General features: G+C 37.3%; 2 protein-coding genes across 2 annotated transcripts; one reads left to right on the top strand and one right to left on the bottom strand.

Annotated features, from left to right (window-relative positions):
• Positions 1–6,380: 6,380 nt before the first annotated feature.
• Positions 6,381–7,316, top strand: LOC129505108 (olfactory receptor 51A7-like). The gene has a single exon (XM_055318053.1). The coding sequence runs from the start codon at positions 6,381–6,383 to the stop codon at positions 7,314–7,316; it is 936 nt and encodes a 311-aa protein (XP_055174028.1).
• A 4,928-nt stretch (positions 7,317–12,244) lies between these two features.
• Positions 12,245–13,246, bottom strand: LOC129504719 (olfactory receptor 51T1). Its single transcript, XM_055317557.1, has one exon. It carries the CDS (start codon positions 13,226–13,228, stop codon positions 12,245–12,247), a length of 984 nt encoding a protein of 327 aa, XP_055173532.1. The 5' UTR covers positions 13,229–13,246.
• Positions 13,247–18,747: the final 5,501 nt, after the last annotated feature.

Here is an 18,747-nt window from a genome sequence, read left to right on the forward strand (position 1 = left end):
CAACCATCCATGATTCATTTTAGAAAGCATCCAGTTGTTCACGAAATTAGACAAAATGCTAGACAGAGTGAGAGAGGGGCTGGAAAATAGGAAAACCAGTCTGATGAAAGAATAACATTTATCTGACTAGATAAAAACAGAGAGGGAGGCAAATCATAAGAGACTCTTTTTTTTTAAGATTTTTTATTTATTTGAGAGAGAGAGAGCACATGAAGGGGGCATGAAGAAGGAGGGAGAAAGAATCTGAAGCAGACTCGGTACTGAGCATGGAGCCAGATGGGGGGCTCAATCCCATAACCATGAGATCATGAACTGAGCTGAAAACCAAGAGTCAGATGCTTAACTGACTGAGCCACTTAGGCCCCCAAGAGACTCTTATCTATAGAGAATAAACTGAGGGTTGCTGGAGGGGATGGATGTTGGATAGGCTAGTGATGGGCATTAAGAAAGGCACTTGTGATGAGCACTGGATGTTGTATGTAAGTGATGAATCACTATGTTCTACTCCTGAAACCAATACAACACTATGTCAACTAACTTGAATTTAAATTTTTTTTAAAAAATTACTTTCCTAAGCAAAGAATGGGAAGGCAGATATCCCAGGTTGAGTCAGGCCATGAGTAACAGGGTCCCAGCCACTAGACTGGAATCAGAAAGGCTTTACTCTCGGAAGAAAGGGCAGCTAAGATGATAGTATGGTCTCAAGTTATTAGAAGAATTTGGGAATAGGGATTAGAGGACAACTCAGTTAAATGAAGTGAGTCATGGGAGATTGGAAAGGAGTAGTATAGGGTAGTTCTTGGCATTTGGCAGGAGAATAAGACACACTTAGGTTTGAATTCCAGTTTTATCTCTAACAATACATGAAGAAGATTATTCACCATGACCAAGTGAGATTTATCCCCGGGACGCAAGGCTGGTTCAACACTCGTAAAACAATCAATATAATTGATCATATCAGCAAGAGAAAAAACAAGAACCATATGATCCTCTCAATAGATGCAGAGAAAGCATTTGACAAAATACAGCATCCATTCCTGATCTTTACTAATTCATAAAACAGAGATAATAATAGTATCTGCGTCAGAGGGTTGCTCTGAGAATTAAATAAAATGATGTACATAAGGAGCTTAAGGTACTATTTGTCTGAAAGTATTGCTGAATTTTAACTCTTATTAGAAATAACATTTAAGACTTCCTCTCAAGACAATAAATTTACTGAAGAAATATTTCAGTAATGGCTCTACATAAGGCACCGTACTTGAGAAACAAATGCATTGGGCCCTTTTTGATGACAGCTGTTATTGCAGGTTTTCTTTGCCTATAGCACCAGTGGTTCTTGGTCACACCACTTCGAAGAATGAAGAGGTAGACCAGATGAAGAGTGGTGGGCAGCAAAGCAAAGTTTATTGAGCAATAGTACAAAGCTCCTACAGAGGGAGGGGACCTGAGAGGGTTGCCTTTGGAGTTTCTAAGTTTAGGAGTTTTTATGAGCTCTTTTGCAGAACTATCTTAAGCAATCAGGATGTGCTGGGTTGTGCCAATCTGGGCTTTGGTTACTTATCTATCTACCTAACAGGTTAATGTCTGTGCTCTGATGGTCTTTTTCTTTCCTGTCCTCTGGGGATTTATTTGTGTCTTAACCGCCCTTTGCCAATGATGGTGACAAATGTTTTGTTATTAATTGCCTCCTTTTAGGCCGTTTTGCAGAAGTCATTTTTGCAAACACTACAAAGCAGAATGCTAGTGCCATCCTAAGCTGTAAAACAGGATGTTAGTCCTGTTTTATTTTGGGAATGTTAGTCCTGACTCCTTATTTCCTTGTTGGGGACCAACCCTGACTACCTAGCTGTTCAACTAACTTCTAACACTATTACTGGTAGGTTTATTTTGATTCAGACTGACCAGGGCTTTGCCAATAACTGTATCTTATTTTCAAAGTACTTCTGCTATTTTGCTATCTCCTGCTCATCAGAGAATATGAGGCTTTGCAGATATTTATTTCCAAGTTCATATAGAAAGTTGAGCAAACATTTTGAAACCAGAAATATCTACATGTAAAAATTGTCTAACACAATGTTTGACATATAGTAATAGTTTCCAATGTTTTCTTTTCTCCCTGTTTTTAATATATCTATACCTCTTTTTTCCTTCAGCTTATTAAGAACCATCTCTTATCTTCTTCATTCCCTGATCTGGCTAAACAGGTACTGATTACATACCTTTGTCTTTACTGCTTCACAGTTGGTTCTACTTTCTGGATTTTGCTATCATTAATCTCTATTGGCCTTTTATTTCTCATCTGATGCAATTTTGTCAGAATTGAAATTGAAAGGACTTACATTGATTAAAATAGCTCTGGAGGTAACTCTATAGGGCACTGGAGTTGGGATGTGATAAAGTTCAAGGCTTCAGCCTTTCTTGCCATTTATATTACTTATTACCATCACTAATTTGTATATGTCTTCCATCAGAATGCAACTTCTTGTGATGTATTCAAATTTTAAACTTATTAATTAACATGGGATAGGAAGCATGGTATAATTGAAAATGGTTGAATTCCAATGACATTGGTTCAAACTGTAAGCAGAATGAGTTATGGGTCCCCAGAAAAAGAGACAAGATGCAGCTTTCATGACACCAGAGAAGTCATTTTAGGCTGCCACTATTTTTGTGATGTACTTGCCCTAGCACATTTCTTGCAGAACTTCCCTAAGAGATATCAGAATTACAAAGAAATGCAAAAACCTCAGTAGATAAGGATTTTAAGGGAACAAAGGGATACAAAAACCAACAGTCCTATGAGGCCAGGGAATAGCCTGACCATATCAGAGACAAATCAACCAGTGGTAAAACTCATATTGCTGTTGAAAAGAGAGCAAGACTGTACCTTCCTTACCCAAGAGTGCTGTCAGTTTATACCTCCTCTCAGAGCATGCCCATAGCCCCTTCACCTACTCTCTGTTAGCTCTACTTCATTATAACATCAAAGTCTCTGCCCTAAAAGGAGCACAAGCTTCATTAATGTCAGACAAGATGGATGCATGGGTACTTTTCCTAAGTTCTCTGCACAACTTTGTGCCCGCGTCTACATGCAATGATAAAGCTCACCTTTCTGAATATTCATCCTAAACCCTAAATAAAAGGAACCCACTCACCTCTGCTGAGGAGTCAGGGCTTTGGAACTTATTCTCCATGAATTTATTCACTGCAAATTAAGTTCCTTTATTTGTCCCTTGTGTGACAACTCCCCCTGGGGTAGTCTCCATCTGTAACTCACTGAGAAGCAAACTCAGGGTAAGGTTATGAAATCTCTTGTCTGTTCATAACAATGCATGTTTTTTCAAGAAGTTAGTTAATCTCTCTATGTTTCAGTTTTCTTTCTTTCTTTTTTTATTTATTTATGATAGTCACACACAGAGGGAGAGAGAGAGAGAGTCACACAGAGGGAGAAGCAGGCTCCATGCACCGGGAGCCGGACGTGGGATTCGATCCCGGGTCTCCAGGATCGCGCCCTGGGCCAAAGGCAGGCGCTAAACCGCTGCACCACCCAGGGATCCCTATGTTTCAGTTTTCAAATTTGTAATACAGAATAATAATACCATATGAGGATTAAATGTATAAACAAGTATAAAAACATCCAGCATAATTTTAAACAAGTATAAAACTTCCAGCATAATTTGATAAACCCTCCCCTTTTCCCAATTTTTTTCTTTTAATCCACTCCACTGCTCTTCCTTTCTTCTCTAGACCTTAGAATAGGGGGATAAAATGCAATATTCTATCTATCTTTCTATGAAGTGGTTTATTTATGTATTTATTAATTACCTAATGACATATACAAAGGCTAATAAGCTATCTTGATAAGTATATTTTTTAAATGTTAAGTATTTTATTTATAGTCCTTAGGTTAAATAATTTTGATATTTTAAAAAGAATAGACTTTTAAGGGTGCCTGGGTGACCCAGTTGGTTGGGTGTCTACTTTCAGTTCAAGTCATGATCCCCAGGTCCTGGGATCAAGCCCCGTGTATGGCTCCCTTCTCACTGGGGAGCCTGATTCTCATTCTCCCCTCTACTCATGCTCTCTCTCACTTTCTTTCTCTCTCTCTCTCTCTCTGTCTCTCTGTCTCTCTCTCAAGTAAATAAATAAAATCTTAAAAATATATATATACTTTTAAACTAATGTCAATCCCAAGATCTTCTAATAAGATGTATTTTTAAAACACAAAAAAGACTTTATTACCTTAATAAATCCACTGATATTGTCCTTAGAAAATTATTTTTTTCATTTCTCTAACAAATATTTGAGGATTTACTGTATGCCAGAGATAAACAAAGTAAAGTTAATGCTGTAATTGGATTTGAGGGAGGGAATAGAAGATGACCGAGGTAGCAAGGTTATTCAAAGGGAAGGCCTTTCTGAGGATGTGACTTCTGAGAAAGCTGTTAGAGCCCAGGAAAGGGCACGTATAGTGGTGAGATGGGAAGGCCACTAAGATGTTTGAGGATATTTACCAGAAAAAAATATTTAGGGTCATCAATGCTTTGTGAGCAAATGGAATTAGTCTCTGTAAATATCATAATTTATAATAAATATATTTGATCTTGTAGCCTATTTTTGGCAGTGATTTCCTTTGGAATTTTCTGTGTGATGAGAGAGCTAAAGTTGTATTTTCTCGTGTTAATGTGGTAACTTCTGGACCTCACTTAAGATTGGGGCTGGTTGGGATCCCTGGGTGGCACAGCGGTTTGGCGCCTGCCTTTGGCCCAGGGCGTGATCCTGGAGACCCGGGATCGAGTCCCACGTCGAGCTCCCAGTGCATGCTGCCTGCTTCTCCCTCTGCCTATGTTTCTGCCTCTCTCTCTCTCTCTCTCTCTCTCTCTCTCTCTGTGACTATCATAAATAAAAAATTAAAAAATTTAAAAAAAAAAAAAGATTGGGGCTGGTTGTCTGAAGAATGAACCAGGTGATAAGAGGGTTGAACTCTCAGTCCCATCTCCCTGACCTCCAGGGAGGAGAGAGGGGGATGAACTAATTGAAAATCTTGTGTTTCTGATTCCTAGTTGGCAAGAGTGCTCTGATCAAGCTCAAGCTTCTCAGTTAAACCCTCAGTTCTTTAGGCAAAGGAGTAAAAATCAATATGTTCTACATATCTTGGAACCCCATTGCCCCTGATTAACTTAATTCCATAAAGAAAGAAAACTCTCAAAGGTACATAGTTAGCTCAATCATCTATGAAAACGAACTATAATTGTAGAAGATCTTCATTACCTTATGGTGTCAGAAAAAAAAGAAAAAAAGAAAAAAAAAAAAAAAAGATCCAGAGAATACCGGTCTCCTTCATCACCAATATACTAAGTTGCCCACTTTCCCACCCCCCATGGCTGACCTGTAGTTCAGTTGGCTAAATTACTTTGTATTTATAAGAGTGTATGTTGTCCTATAAAGCAAGTCTAAGAATCTGCTCCTATGCACAGGGATGGAGAGCCCTGATATGGATTAATCATTTTAAAGAACATTCTGTCTGCTTCCACATTATGAAAATGGGATTTTTCACTAGACTAGAAGAGAGGGTTAGCAATCAAGCACATGTGACTTATTTTTTGTCCTTTCTTTGTACTTCTTCCTGTGGAGAGCTTGTATGTACGGTAAGTTTTAGAACCTCAAGTCCTGGCCTGAAAAATGTTTGGAGGAAAAAACTATAGAAATTGGAGAAACTGGGATGCCTGGGTGGCTTGAATGGTTGAGCACCTGCTTTCAGCTCACAGCGTGATCTTGGAGTCCTGGGATCCAGTCCTACATTGGGCTCCCTGCATGGAGCCTGCTCCTCTGCCTCTCTGTCTCTCGTGAATAAAGAAATAAAACCTCAAAAAAAAAAAAAAAAAAACCTAAAAAGAAGAAATTGGAAAAAATACTTAGCATCTGCTCTCTTAAAATCTACTTTCTGCAGTTTCCTATTTTTTTTTCCTTTAAATTCTAGGCTCACTCTGGATCAAGCAAAGAGAGTTATCCTATGGTTTAGCCTGTATAAAGTTTTTCACTAGATTGGGGGTCTGAATAGAAAAGGGGAATTTATTTGCAGGCCACTGTTCTTTCTGTGGGTGTTTTCTCTGAGGATTTTATGGAGAAATGTGATTAGTCAAGATAGTTCCTATATTCCTGATTCTCCTTATAAATTAACATTATCTGACTCTATTATCAATAGCTTGTTCAGAAGAAATATTTCATTCTTTTATTCCTTGATACAAGTCTTTCAAAATTGCAATTTCTCTATGTCTCAGACAAAAGTGCTGAAAGGAGGGAAATGAGCATATAATAGACTTATGTTGAAAGTGTCATTTCAGATCTGGAAATAAATACTTTTCAACTGATTCATCATGTATGCTCTCAATTCCTCTAAAATTGAGATCACCACCTTCTTCCTGATTGGAATCCCAGGACTGGAGCATGTTCATGTTTGGATCTCTGTCCCTATCTGCTTCATGTACCTGATGGCTATCCTTGGCAACTGCACCATCCTCTTTGTGATCAGGACAGAGCCATCACTTCATGCCCCCATGTACTATTTCCTCTCCATGTTGGCTGTCTCTGACCTGGGCCTCTCTCTCTCATCCTTCCCCACTATGCTGAGGATCTTTGTTTTCAATGCTACGGGAATTTCCCCAAATGCCTGCTTTGCTCAAGAATTCTTTATCCATGGATTCACAGATATGGAGTCCTCAGTGCTCCTGGTCATGTCTTTTGACCGTTTTTTGGCCATACGCAATCCTCTGAGATACAGCTCTATCCTCACCAATGCCAGAGTTGCCAAAATGGGACTGGTGTTTCTCATTAAAAGTATGCTCTTAGTGCTCCCATTTCCTTTCACCCTCAAAAAATTGACATATTGTAGGAAAAGCCTACTTTCTCACTCTTATTGTCTGCACCAGGATGTTATGAAGCTAGCCTGCTCTGACAACACCATCAACTTTTTCTATGGTTTCTTCGTTGCCCTCTGTATGATGTCAGACAGTGTGTTCATTGCTGTGTCCTATATATTTATCTTGAAGACTGTGATGGGAATTGGATCTCATAAAGAGCGGCTCAAGGCCCTCAACACCTGTGTCTCCCACATCTGTGCCGTGCTCATCTTCTATGTGCCTATCATTGCTTTGGCTTCCATGCACCGTTTTGGCAAGCACAAGTCCCCAGTGGCCATGATCCTCATTGCTGACATTTTCTTGTTAGTACCACCTCTAATGAACCCCATTGTATACTGTGTGAAGACACGGCAAATTCGTGAGAAGGTTTGGGGGAAATTAGGTCTAAAATAAAAATATGGGAAAAAGTAAAGCAAGGTCAGCCAAGATTGGAATATAGAATAATATATTTCTAAGCAAAATGTTATAGATATTTATTCTTATCTTCCTTAATTATCCTTATAATCACTACAACATATGGGCTGAGCATGGAAGTCTGTGAGTCTAAGACTGACATGAGCATTGACAGGTGAGTATGGAATAGTTTTGGAACACTACTGAAATCATGAATCAATATACTGATTTGGAATTTTAGTTATACCGTTTACAGAATAAGGATAAATGCACATGGAAGAAGAGCTTACACCTCCTTATAGAAAATGAATACTAAAGGAACTGGAAATTAAAGGATGTTACCCCAATCCAATTACAGATTTTCTTTCAGGCAGCAAATATATCAGACATCTATTTGTTGTTCAACACACACACAGAAAAACCTTTGACAACTCAGAATATGATAATAAATTACAAGCACACAGAACATTTAGAATGATTTAAAAAAAGAAACTATTGCCATAATCAGTAAGGAGTAACTATAAATTTTAAGTCAAAGAAAATGCCCTGAAAAATGGTTCATATCCTGTTTAGCCACAAGAAAAAGCAAACAGGTTGTCATGAAAAAAAAAAACAAAAAAAACAAAGAAGAATATGTATTCTCCATTCTTTAGTATTTGCCCTCAACTCAGAAATTTAGATCTTTACAAGACAAAAACTGCTCAAGTTATAAGGTATCAATAAATGTTTTTCTGGAACATAAAGGTGAAGAGGCTACAATCTGTTTTCCTCAATTATAAGTTTAATGCATTTCCAGCTTCTAGTAACATTTCATTGAGAATATACCAGAATAATCCTAAAAACAGATTTACAAATGTCAATTGGAGATATAAGATGAAAATAAATAGAAACTGTAATGAAATTTCATTGATAGCAACATTTATTAAACAGCTATAAAATTCTTGTAGTTTGCTCAACAAATCAATGGAAAGAGCAAAGAAAGAGAATAAACAATCCAATATACTCTGACATGAAAATAATATATAATTTGGGAGTATCAGAACCTTATTGAAAATAGATTATTTAAATAACAGTGGTAGAAAAAAATTACAACCTATTTAAAAAAAAACATATTTGCATCTGATCTTTTATTACACACAAAAATAAACTAAAATAAATTGAGAATTAAGTACAAAGATAATTTTTTCAAGTTTTTATTTAAATTCCAGTTAGTTAATATACAATATAATCTGACATTCACCAAGTACCAGACATTGGGCTATAAATACTCACTTGTATAAACTCAACTTTTGCAAGAAGGTGATTTTATTACTTTGTCTTGTTTCATGGATTAAGAAGCTAAAACTCTGAGAAGCTAACAAACTTTTCCAAAAACACAGAACCATAAAATGTTAGGAATTTGAATCTAAACCCACTTCCAGAATTTACAACCTCATGCACTACACAAGACCAATTATTTTGCTTCTTTCTAAAGTTAATTAATAATCTACATCCTAGGAATCTAAGAATATAATCAGAAGTTTGTTCAAATATTTATTTATAATATATATTGAGAACTATTTTCTATGATAAAAATATTGTAAACTACTGGAATATTAAGCAATAAATAATAACATAAACCATAATATACAAATAATATTAAATATTAATCTATGCAACATAGCATTAAGAACTAAGTGGCATTTGCTAAGCATTGTATTAGATGTTAAGGATTAAATGAAACTTAAATTTAGACACTGTCAAGAAGCTTACAGTGTGATGGTGGGAAGATCAACTAAATAAATAATTAAATTCATGGAGTAAATTATGTTAAGTTTAAGTACACATATAAGAAAGCAAATAAAAGACTGGTAACTTGCCTATTTCAGTGGAGAATCAAAGGAGAGAGCTTCCTAGGGGAAGGGAGGTCTAATATAAAAATTTGATATATTATTAACAGAAAATGATAATATCAAGCAAATAAGTAAGATACACATTTGTGCATACATTACTGTCCTAGTTTATAAATGTATGTGTGTGCAGGGGTGCATGGGTGTCTCAGTCGGTTGGGCATCTGGCTCTTGATTTCAGTTCAGGTTATGATCTCAGGGTTCTGAGATCAAGCCCTGAGTCAGACTCCATGCTCAGTGGGGAGTCTGCTTGACTCCCTCTCCATCTCCCTCTACCCCTGCCCCCTACACTCTCCCTCTCAAACAAATAAACCTTTAAAAAATGTATATATGTGCACATATGTTGGCTTATTAAAAAAAGATCAAGTATATATATCTTAAAATGTCTCATTAGTGGGTCTGCGAATGATTTTTTAATCACAAAATTTTAACTATATATAGTATATATAGGTGTGTAGAATTATATATATATATAATTATATATGAATATATACACACATGACATTTATAATCAGAACAACCTCCAAATATATTAAACAGATTCCTTGAAATAACAACAAAACTCAAATTCATGTCCTATTAACAATTGCTAAGAGGATGAAGAATACTAATAAAAGTGTTTTTGGTACTAAGCAGGTGAGTTGCCTTTTAAGCCAGATATGAAAACACATTTGGAATGAAAAGTAAAATATTAACACACATGCAGCAGACTGCCTTAAATATTGACCATGATAACAGTGGACAAATGCTTGCACATTTCTATAATTGTTTAACTAAAACTCTTGGAATTCAGAATCTTTTATTTATTTCATTTATTTATTTATTTATTTATTTATTTATTATTTATTTATTTATTTATTAATTTATTTATTTATTTATTAAGATTATTTATTTATTTATTTATTAATTTATTTATTTATTTATTGAGACAGAGAGAGAGAAAGAGAGGCAGAGACACAGGCAGAGGGAGAAGCAGGCTCCATGCAGGGAACCGATGTGGGACTCAATCCCGGATCTCCAGGATCACACCCCAGGCTGCAGGCAGTGCTAACCCTCTGTGCCACTGGGGCTGACCCAGAATTTTTTTTTTTTTAAGATTTTATTTATTTATTCATGATAGTCACACAGAGAGAGAGAGAGGCAGAGACACAGGCGGAGGGAGAAGCAGGCTCCATGCACCAGGAGCCCGACGTGGGATTCTATCCCGGGTCTCTAGGATCGCGCCCTGGGCCAAAGGCAGGCACCAAACCGCTGCGCCAGGCAGGGATCCCCACAGAATTTTTTATACTCTAAAAAGGCCCTACAGTCCTTGAGGCATTACTGCGTATTCAAGCGTAGCTATATTTCTGAAGTAAAATGTGTATTAAATAATGATCATAAATACATTCATATCAGTCTATGTTAGCTTTTGCTGCCAGTAATTTTTGGCTCCAAACTTAGGGAAAAAAATTTTTCTTAAGTTTTTTTCCAGATGTTTTTAAATTCATGAATTGTAAATGGAGCTGGGGCTCTACAAAGAAAAACTTTAAGAAAGGTCTTCCAAAGAAACAATTAAAGAGCCATTGGTATTGGTAAGAACCGATGAGGAAAATTCTGGATGGTTAGAATAGGGTGTTGTCTAGCGTGTCTACTCTGTCACATGTTGATTGCAGGGTCAGACACTGCTGTCTCTTGGATTGGGCAAAGCAGAATCACAAAATTGTCAGTGCTTGAGCTGAACAGAAGGCTGAAGCAAACACAACAGAGTTTGGAAGTGGTATTCCTCTTCTGCCAGGAGCAGGAAATTGATATAGGGAGAGGAGACAGGTGGCTTAGATCAAAATATCTGTTTGGTCTTCTGTGCTCAGACAGGAATCCTGAGTGGAACAAAGCTTCATAACTCTATGTGAGAGAAAGCAGGTGAATTCCCCCAAAGTCTCATCAACTCTATAATGAGGTTACTTCTTGATAAAACACATTTTGTTAAGAAAGGTAATCCAAAGATTCTCTACTAAGAGGCATCAAAGTTCCTGCGCAATTCTACAATGAGAAGTACACCAAAAGGTCGAGAAGCCCAATAGCAAGGTAAAAAAATTTACCCAAGAAATAAGGGCAAATAGAAAGAAAGGTGCCATCCTGAGGCAGAGCAGACAGAAGATATGCTACGGAATCAGAATCAGGATTGTATTAGAATATTTAGGCAATTAGAAAAATAATTAAAAGCAACTATGACTTTAGATATTGTATTCACTGGAGGTATAATAACAAAGAGCAATTAGTTCTGTGACAGTTTCACTTTGGCTAAGGAAAAAAAGGATTCAAAAAAAGATAGGGGTTCAGGGAGTACATCTGCAAAGAGATGGGGCTCCCTAGAGGTGACTTTAGGAACTGAAACCAATGTGCAAGAGTTTCCTAGAGTTTTAAATTACAAATTGCAATGTTCGAATCTTTGCATACACATGTAACTCTTTCATTTACAGCTCAAGAAAAAATCTGTGCTGCCCCCTGGGAAGTATGATCACAGAAATAAATGATTTTAGGTCATCCGAACACAGATATATAAGTATAGCCATTTACTTTTGGTCTAAGAATTACTATTTTTATGCAGATAATTATTCAACTAGAATAAAGTGATCTTATTGTGCTTTTAATGTGCACAGGAGTTCCATGTAATTGTTTTAAATGTTTGAGGGGCACATACATAATTAATTTGGTTCTGAATTAGAGTGGGCTTTTTTTAACTTTGATAAGTTTAGAGAAAAAGTATTCTCCTCTTTCTGCTCCAATGATTCAACTGGAACTGCCTTAGTGGGACACCTGGGTGGCTTAGTGGTTGAGCGACTGCCTTGGGCTCACGGCATGATCCCAGGGTCCCCGGATTGAGTCCTGTGAGCCAGCTTCTCCTCCTGCCTATGTCTCTGCTACTCTGTGTGTCTCTCATGAATAAATAAATTTAAAAATCTTAAAAAAAAAAAAGAAAGAAAATGCCTTAATAACCAAATGCCTGAGGATGGCATAGACCCAAATCTCTTTCCTGCTTAAGGATAATCTATCTCCCCTTCAATCCCACCGTCCTCTGAGACCCCTCACATTGGGGCCCCGTGAGCCTTTAAACTGGAACACCTGGAGCATAGCGTGGCGGATCGTCTTGGTCTTCAAGCTGTAAATGATAGGGTTTAGTACAGGCGGTAAGAGCAAATAAACATTGGCCAAAATGCTACAGACCACTCTTGGGGTGGAGCTGAGAAGGCGATGTGTAAGGGACAGGCTGATCATTGGCACATAGAAAATGGTGACAGCACAGATGTGACAGACACAAGTGCTGAGAGCTTTTTGTTGCTTCTTAGGGGCCACAATGCTCAAGACAGTTCGGAGAATCAGAATGTAGGAGAAAAGAATGAAGAGTAAGTCAGTGCCAGTCAGGTAGAGCTGAAGAAACATGCCCAAAAAACTGCTGATCCAGGGGTTGGAATATGAGTATTTGATCATATCTGGGTGGTAGCAAAATGGGTGGGAAAGTTCTTTGCCTGCATAGAAAGATACATTCTTCAAGGTTAGAACCATGGGAAAGGTGAAAATAACTTGCCGTAGGCAGATGACCAGTCCAATCACCAAGATTACCATGTCTGTGAAGATAATGGCATACTTCATTGGGTTACAGATAGCCATAAAGCGATCAAAGGCCATGGCTACCAGTACTGAGGACTCCAGGAAAGAGAAGCCATGCACAAAGAACATTTGAATGAGGCAAGCTTTCAGGCTAATCTCCCGGGCATGAAACCAGAGAACCCCAAGCACAGTGGGAAGGGTTGAGATGGTCAGACATAGATCAACAGCTGACAGCATAGAGAGGAAATAGTACATGGGCTTGTGGAGACTTCTCTCAATGATGATGACAAACAGAATCATGCTGTTTCCCAAGAGGGCAATGGTGTAGAGACAGCAGACAGGGATGGAGATCCAGATGTGAGCAAGCTCCAGCCCAGGAAATGCAGTGAGTAGGAAGTTTGGGGAAGACGATGTGGTGTTATTGAAAATTATCATGGTGGATTGAGAACACACCCTAAAAAGAGAGACAATAAAGATAGTGTTTGTCATATTGATCCTTTTTTTCAAGCTCTAACTCTTTTATAAACTCTTCCCAAATTACACAGTTATTTCTCTGTATTCGAAGCCCTCAATCCAGTTATAGGACCTATCACATAATTCTACAGTATCTTAAATTTTTCTTGTCAGAATCTGGCTCCATTTTTCTTCCTCTACACTCTCCCAACTATAATCATCAATATCTCTAGGCTCATCCTCACCCTACTGTCCAGATTAGTCCTGAGGCTTGAAGTAGGAAATGCATATAGGCTTATGTCATACACATGCACACACACCAACAAAACAACAACAACCACAAATGCAACTGATAGGTCTTTGCATTAAGTCTCCAAGTTGTATAGGTTGCTTAAGAAACAATGGACAAGCACACGAGAGCCATTGAGCATCTATAATAGCATACTGCATAATATCCTTACTGGAAGCTGGTCTGGGATATTGTATTCAGAGGTATCCTCATACCTCTATCATCAGCCACCCTCTCCTGATAGACTCTATTAGAAGTCTCCTTTTGGTATCAGGGTTTCTTTATTCCTTTTCCTATAATGGAATAGTCCTTATAATTTCTCCATTCCCCATTACACATGTGTATGGGACTTGAATTTGCCTTGTGTTCTAATTCTGTTTCTCCATGTACTTTTCCAGGTCTACTGAAATAACTAGGTCTAGTTCTTCTTTTTTCCATTTTACATCTTGGGATACTTGTTTCTACTCCTTTCCATGGATATTTAACACGTGACTTTGAACCAGTCACTGCAAGTAGACTGATCTAATGAATTCTGTGAAAAATTCCAAACAGTATTCTGGAATACATCATTTCAGGCATCCTGCTCTAGACAAAGTAGGTAAGCCTAGGCAAAAAACCCACATGAAATTCATGGAAGCACTCAGCAACATGTGATGAATGACTTTATAAAAAGCATGGGTGGAATGAAAGTAGGGACTAATAACTAAAGGGGAATTGCCTCAGGACATGGAAGGCTGAAGTGACATCACAAATTGGAATATCAAGTGGTTCACTGAGTAAGAAAGTTCATAGAATGGCAGCTGCGTTCCATCAAAATAGAGAAACAGAGATGGTGTCATAAAGAGGCAGAATCTGGAATCTGTACTTAAGATGACCATTGCAATTGTATTTAAGACTTGTTCACTGAGTGCTGGTGTCATCGTTGTTGATTTTAAAATTTGTGCTTAGGGCACTTAGTCACCAATGAAGAGCTAACAAGGAATGATATACTTAGCCCATGTGTTATGTGGATATGGCCAGCCATAAGTATTCTTATTTTTCAGTAATGTAGGTTTCTGTCTTATATCTGAGTGGATGCAAGGAATTTGCTAGTACCAGGCTCTGTCAGTTGCTATATAAACATAAATATAAGGGATTGTTGGTTATTTTCTCCTCCTTCTCCAGGCTCCTGAAGATAGTGATAGAAATGACCACTTGTTACTCCAAAGGGGGGGAAGGACTAATTTCTTTTTCTGCTATAATATTTATGTTTATGTATATTTATAATACATGGTTAAAAAAACACTAAGAAAAACTCGGGAAAATTAATGCCAAGTAAGGTATGGATTGCAAACATGCTCAGTTATGTAAACCATTTAGATTCTACATGACTATTTTAATGTCAGTTACTGCTGATGGCCAGGGAAACAGAAATGAATAAAGAACAGTTTCTGCATTCAAAACTCCCTCAACTCAGTGAATGAATAGAGCTGAGATGCCAAGGCAAAATATTAATGAAGGGCTATTACCACATGGGGACACAGGGACAGGCTAGACAGACAGGAAAACAGAAGGCCATTGAGATTTCTGTTTCATTCTTCTTCTTTTCAACCTGATGAACACAGATATTAAGAGTGAATCTCTACCCAATAATCACTATGTCATCACTGGTAAACTCAAATGAAGGAATTTCAAGGTTGAGAGGTGCAGACCTCTTCCTGATCCTACCAGAAGTATCCTAAATGTGACCCATGGCAAGGGTGGTTAGAAACCTGGACTCAAGTCCTGGGCTCCTTTCAGTCTTCAAGTCACCTCAGAAGACTTATAAGCAAGCCTTCTGTACTTAAGTTGGTTGATTTGAAATGTTTAAGAGTTGTTAATAATGTATTTGCAAATATTAATGGGAAGTAAATTGAATTTAATGTTGAATGCTTTCAATCATTCACCTAATAAAGTAACTGTTAAACATTAAAAAAAAGTGAATCTCCTCTATGATAACCAGCCAAGAATTTCTCTGCAAAACCAAATCACTCAATCTATTTACTGTCCTTCAGTAGTACTTTATGTACATGTTTTATTTTATAGCACTAAAATTCTATTGCTTAATCACATTTCTTTCTCCCTGGTTCTCCTGCTGGTTCTCTGGGAATATAAAACATATGTGTTCATCTTTGTATTTTCTCTAGAGACAAGTGTAGTGACTCGTACCTGATTAAAAAAAAACAAATAATCTAATATACATTATATGTATTGATGGGTGGATAAATAAATGGCAGATGATAGAAATATGGATAAAGACCAGATGAGAGAAATATAAATTGAGCCTGAAAGTTTTGTGGGAAGTATGAGCCAGAGGGAAATCATTTCTCTAGCCACCAGGGAAACTAAGAAGAATAATATCCTCTTATTGATTGGAAGAAGAAGGGTAGGTAAAGAGAAAAGGAGATGAATTAAGATCCTCTGTATATGTCAACATTCACTAGCCATCTCATATATAAACTTATATAATCCCAGGAAAAATGAATAAAGATGTTTTTCTCTTATTTTAAAGAAAGGCAAGTGGCCTAGCAAGATAAAATAACATATCTAAGGTAAAACATATACAGATTCAAAATTCAAAAATAGATTTACTAACTCTAAGTTTCCTTATTTTTCATTAAACCATAAACCATTTAGAGAAGCTAAGCTTATGAGATAAGTTAAACAGTTGCACAGTGTGATTTCTGTCTTTTAAAATATAAGAATTGTTTATACTCTATTGTATATATATTTATATAATCATATATATGTATATATGATTTAGGGGAACAATAGAGATGACAAATCAGTAATACAGAAAACAAAGTCCTCATGGTTTAAAGAATATTTGGGGCATCCGTGTGTGTAGAAATATGTGTGAATGTTTATATGTTTATATTGTGTGTAGCTCTATGTGCTGTAGAGAGGAGTTTTGGAATAGAAAAGTAATTGAGAAATAAGGTAAGAACTACAGATACCAGTTATCTTCTATTCTTTGAATTGCAGCTCATAAAGGACAAAAAGATAACACTGGATGGTGCGAGGAGACACTGGAGAACTTGTTTCCTATGGAATCTAGAGTTATGTGAACAGGAGAAGGAGCAGAGGGCTTCCTCTCTGGTCCAATGAGCTCATAAACTCCGGAACCAGTTGTAGGATAAAGGTCAGGGTGCCTCAATTTTTAGGGTTATCTCAGCACTGCCCTCTAACAGAGGAATAGGCTAGTGCCTTCTATTTTCAGTTCTCCATCTGACTGGCAAGAAAGTCATGTCTACCAATTCATATACAAAAGCTTAGATTAAATATCTTGGATAAGATCCACCTAACTCAATAATTTAGTGATCCAAAGGTTCACTTTGGATTAATTGCTTTTATCATTATTAATTACTAAATTTAACAATGATAAAAACCAGTCCATGTTATCTACCCAAACCTTCTGGTCATTTCTCAACACTGAAATCTATTCTCTTTACAATCTGGAACCTACCCTGACAGCTCCAGGCCATGTTAACCAGAAGCTTCCCCTCCGCTTCTCTGCACCACTTCAAGCTTGGAGCTTTCATTTTACTCTTAATAATGAGTCATGGTTGATATTAGTAGTTTATACATGCAGCTATAATCTTATCTGCTTGGAAGGTGAGTTTCTTAAAAGTTCGGGCATTCTTGTTTTTCTTCTTTCAATGCTAGCTACTAAAGTAGAATCTTGAATAATAGAAAGCTTCAATTAGCAAGTTTTACTGATGGCTGAACAATCTCGGCTACAGGAAGAGAGTTCTGAGTCCTATCTCCTTTCCTCTTTATCTGTCTGTTTTCTCCTGTCCTCTGTCTCCCTATCTCAATTTTAACCAAGGTCCATTAAAGCCCTCTATTTCTTCACCCCAGTTTACCTGTAGCTCCCATTATTCATTGCTCTTCTCCTTTTCTTCTTTCTCCTTAAACCCATTGCCTTGCATCCCTTTCCATTTACACACTCTTCTTACCTTTCACGTCAGTAGGAAACACCACAACTTCTCTTCAGTCCCTTTATGGAGCCAGGACTAAACCAGCTCCCAAGAGCGGGGGCTTTATAGGAAAATTAGTGGTGCTTGGAATCACCAAGCAACAGAGAGCTATCTTTATTAGTGAGTATATTGGATAAAACAAGAATTATGAAATTCATAAAAATATGTTCCTGTACAACAGCTCAGACACATTTCCCTGACATCTTCAAATCCTGCTCCTAGGCCCAAGCAAACTCCATACATCAAGAGCTGTAAGAGCAGCCCTGGCCTTGGGGGCTGACAATAATGGGTATCTTCTAACACCACCTGCCTAGGTCTAGTAACTACGACCATTTCTCTTCACCCTGCCTTAGGCTACAGAGTCTCAGCCAGGGAGGGAGGCTCCCTGAATGTCAGAGCAGGATCAGAAGAGTACAAAAAAGTCCTCTCTTTGTTCTCTGCTCCAATATGTACTCCTTCTAACAGGTCTCACTGTCCCCTGGCCATTCCCATATCCTTTAGATACATTGTTGTATTTATTCATTATCAAGCTTACAGGTTAAGTATTATTCTCCATTGTTTCACAGATGAGGAAATTGAAATTCAGAGAGGTTTTGAATAACTATACCCATCTAAAAGTTAACAAGGTACAGAGCTGGCATTCAAATCCATGTATATCTTACTCTAAAGCTCTTACTCTATGCTATACTGCCTTCTGTAGTCAACTGTTTCCATTACATCTTCAGAAAATATGGCTATAATACATGGTCCTCAATCTATCTATTCTACAGATTGCTTGCTTCCCAACTGCATGCCCACATCTATTTTAAGCATCATTTTGACCAGAATCCACCTCTCCATAGTCGGCCGTGAATTAATAATTCTGACCATACCTAATAATCCCTGGCTTTTTATCCTCCATGAAGCATTTTCCTGTCCATACTCTTATATCTTTATTGAGCACACTGAGCAAAGATGTCTATCCCAATGAGTAGCTGAAGGAATTAAGTAACTCCATAAAGTTACACAATAAATAAGGTTCATATTTATATGTAAACACCACCTCTTTCCATTTGTTCCCATCAGCAAAAATGAATGACTCTGGAAATTTCAAATGAGATTTACTAATATTATATGAGGCAAAGGGGTGTGGAAGCATGAAATCAATCTTGATAAAGTACAGTTTTCATTCATTTATTAATTCAAAAAATACATATTGAGTGTCCATCATATGT

This window comes from Nyctereutes procyonoides, unplaced genomic scaffold (assembly GCF_905146905.1).
Source record: "Nyctereutes procyonoides isolate TBG_1078 unplaced genomic scaffold, NYPRO_anot_genome, whole genome shotgun sequence".
Classification (NCBI taxonomy): domain Eukaryota; kingdom Metazoa; phylum Chordata; class Mammalia; order Carnivora; family Canidae; genus Nyctereutes; species Nyctereutes procyonoides.

Coding starts and splice junctions, on each gene's coding strand:
- LOC129504719 (XM_055317557.1), bottom strand. CDS start 13,228: ATGATAATTTTCAATAACACCACATCGTCTTCCCCAAACTTCCTACTC.
- LOC129505108 (XM_055318053.1), top strand. CDS start 6,381: ATGTATGCTCTCAATTCCTCTAAAATTGAGATCACCACCTTCTTCCTG.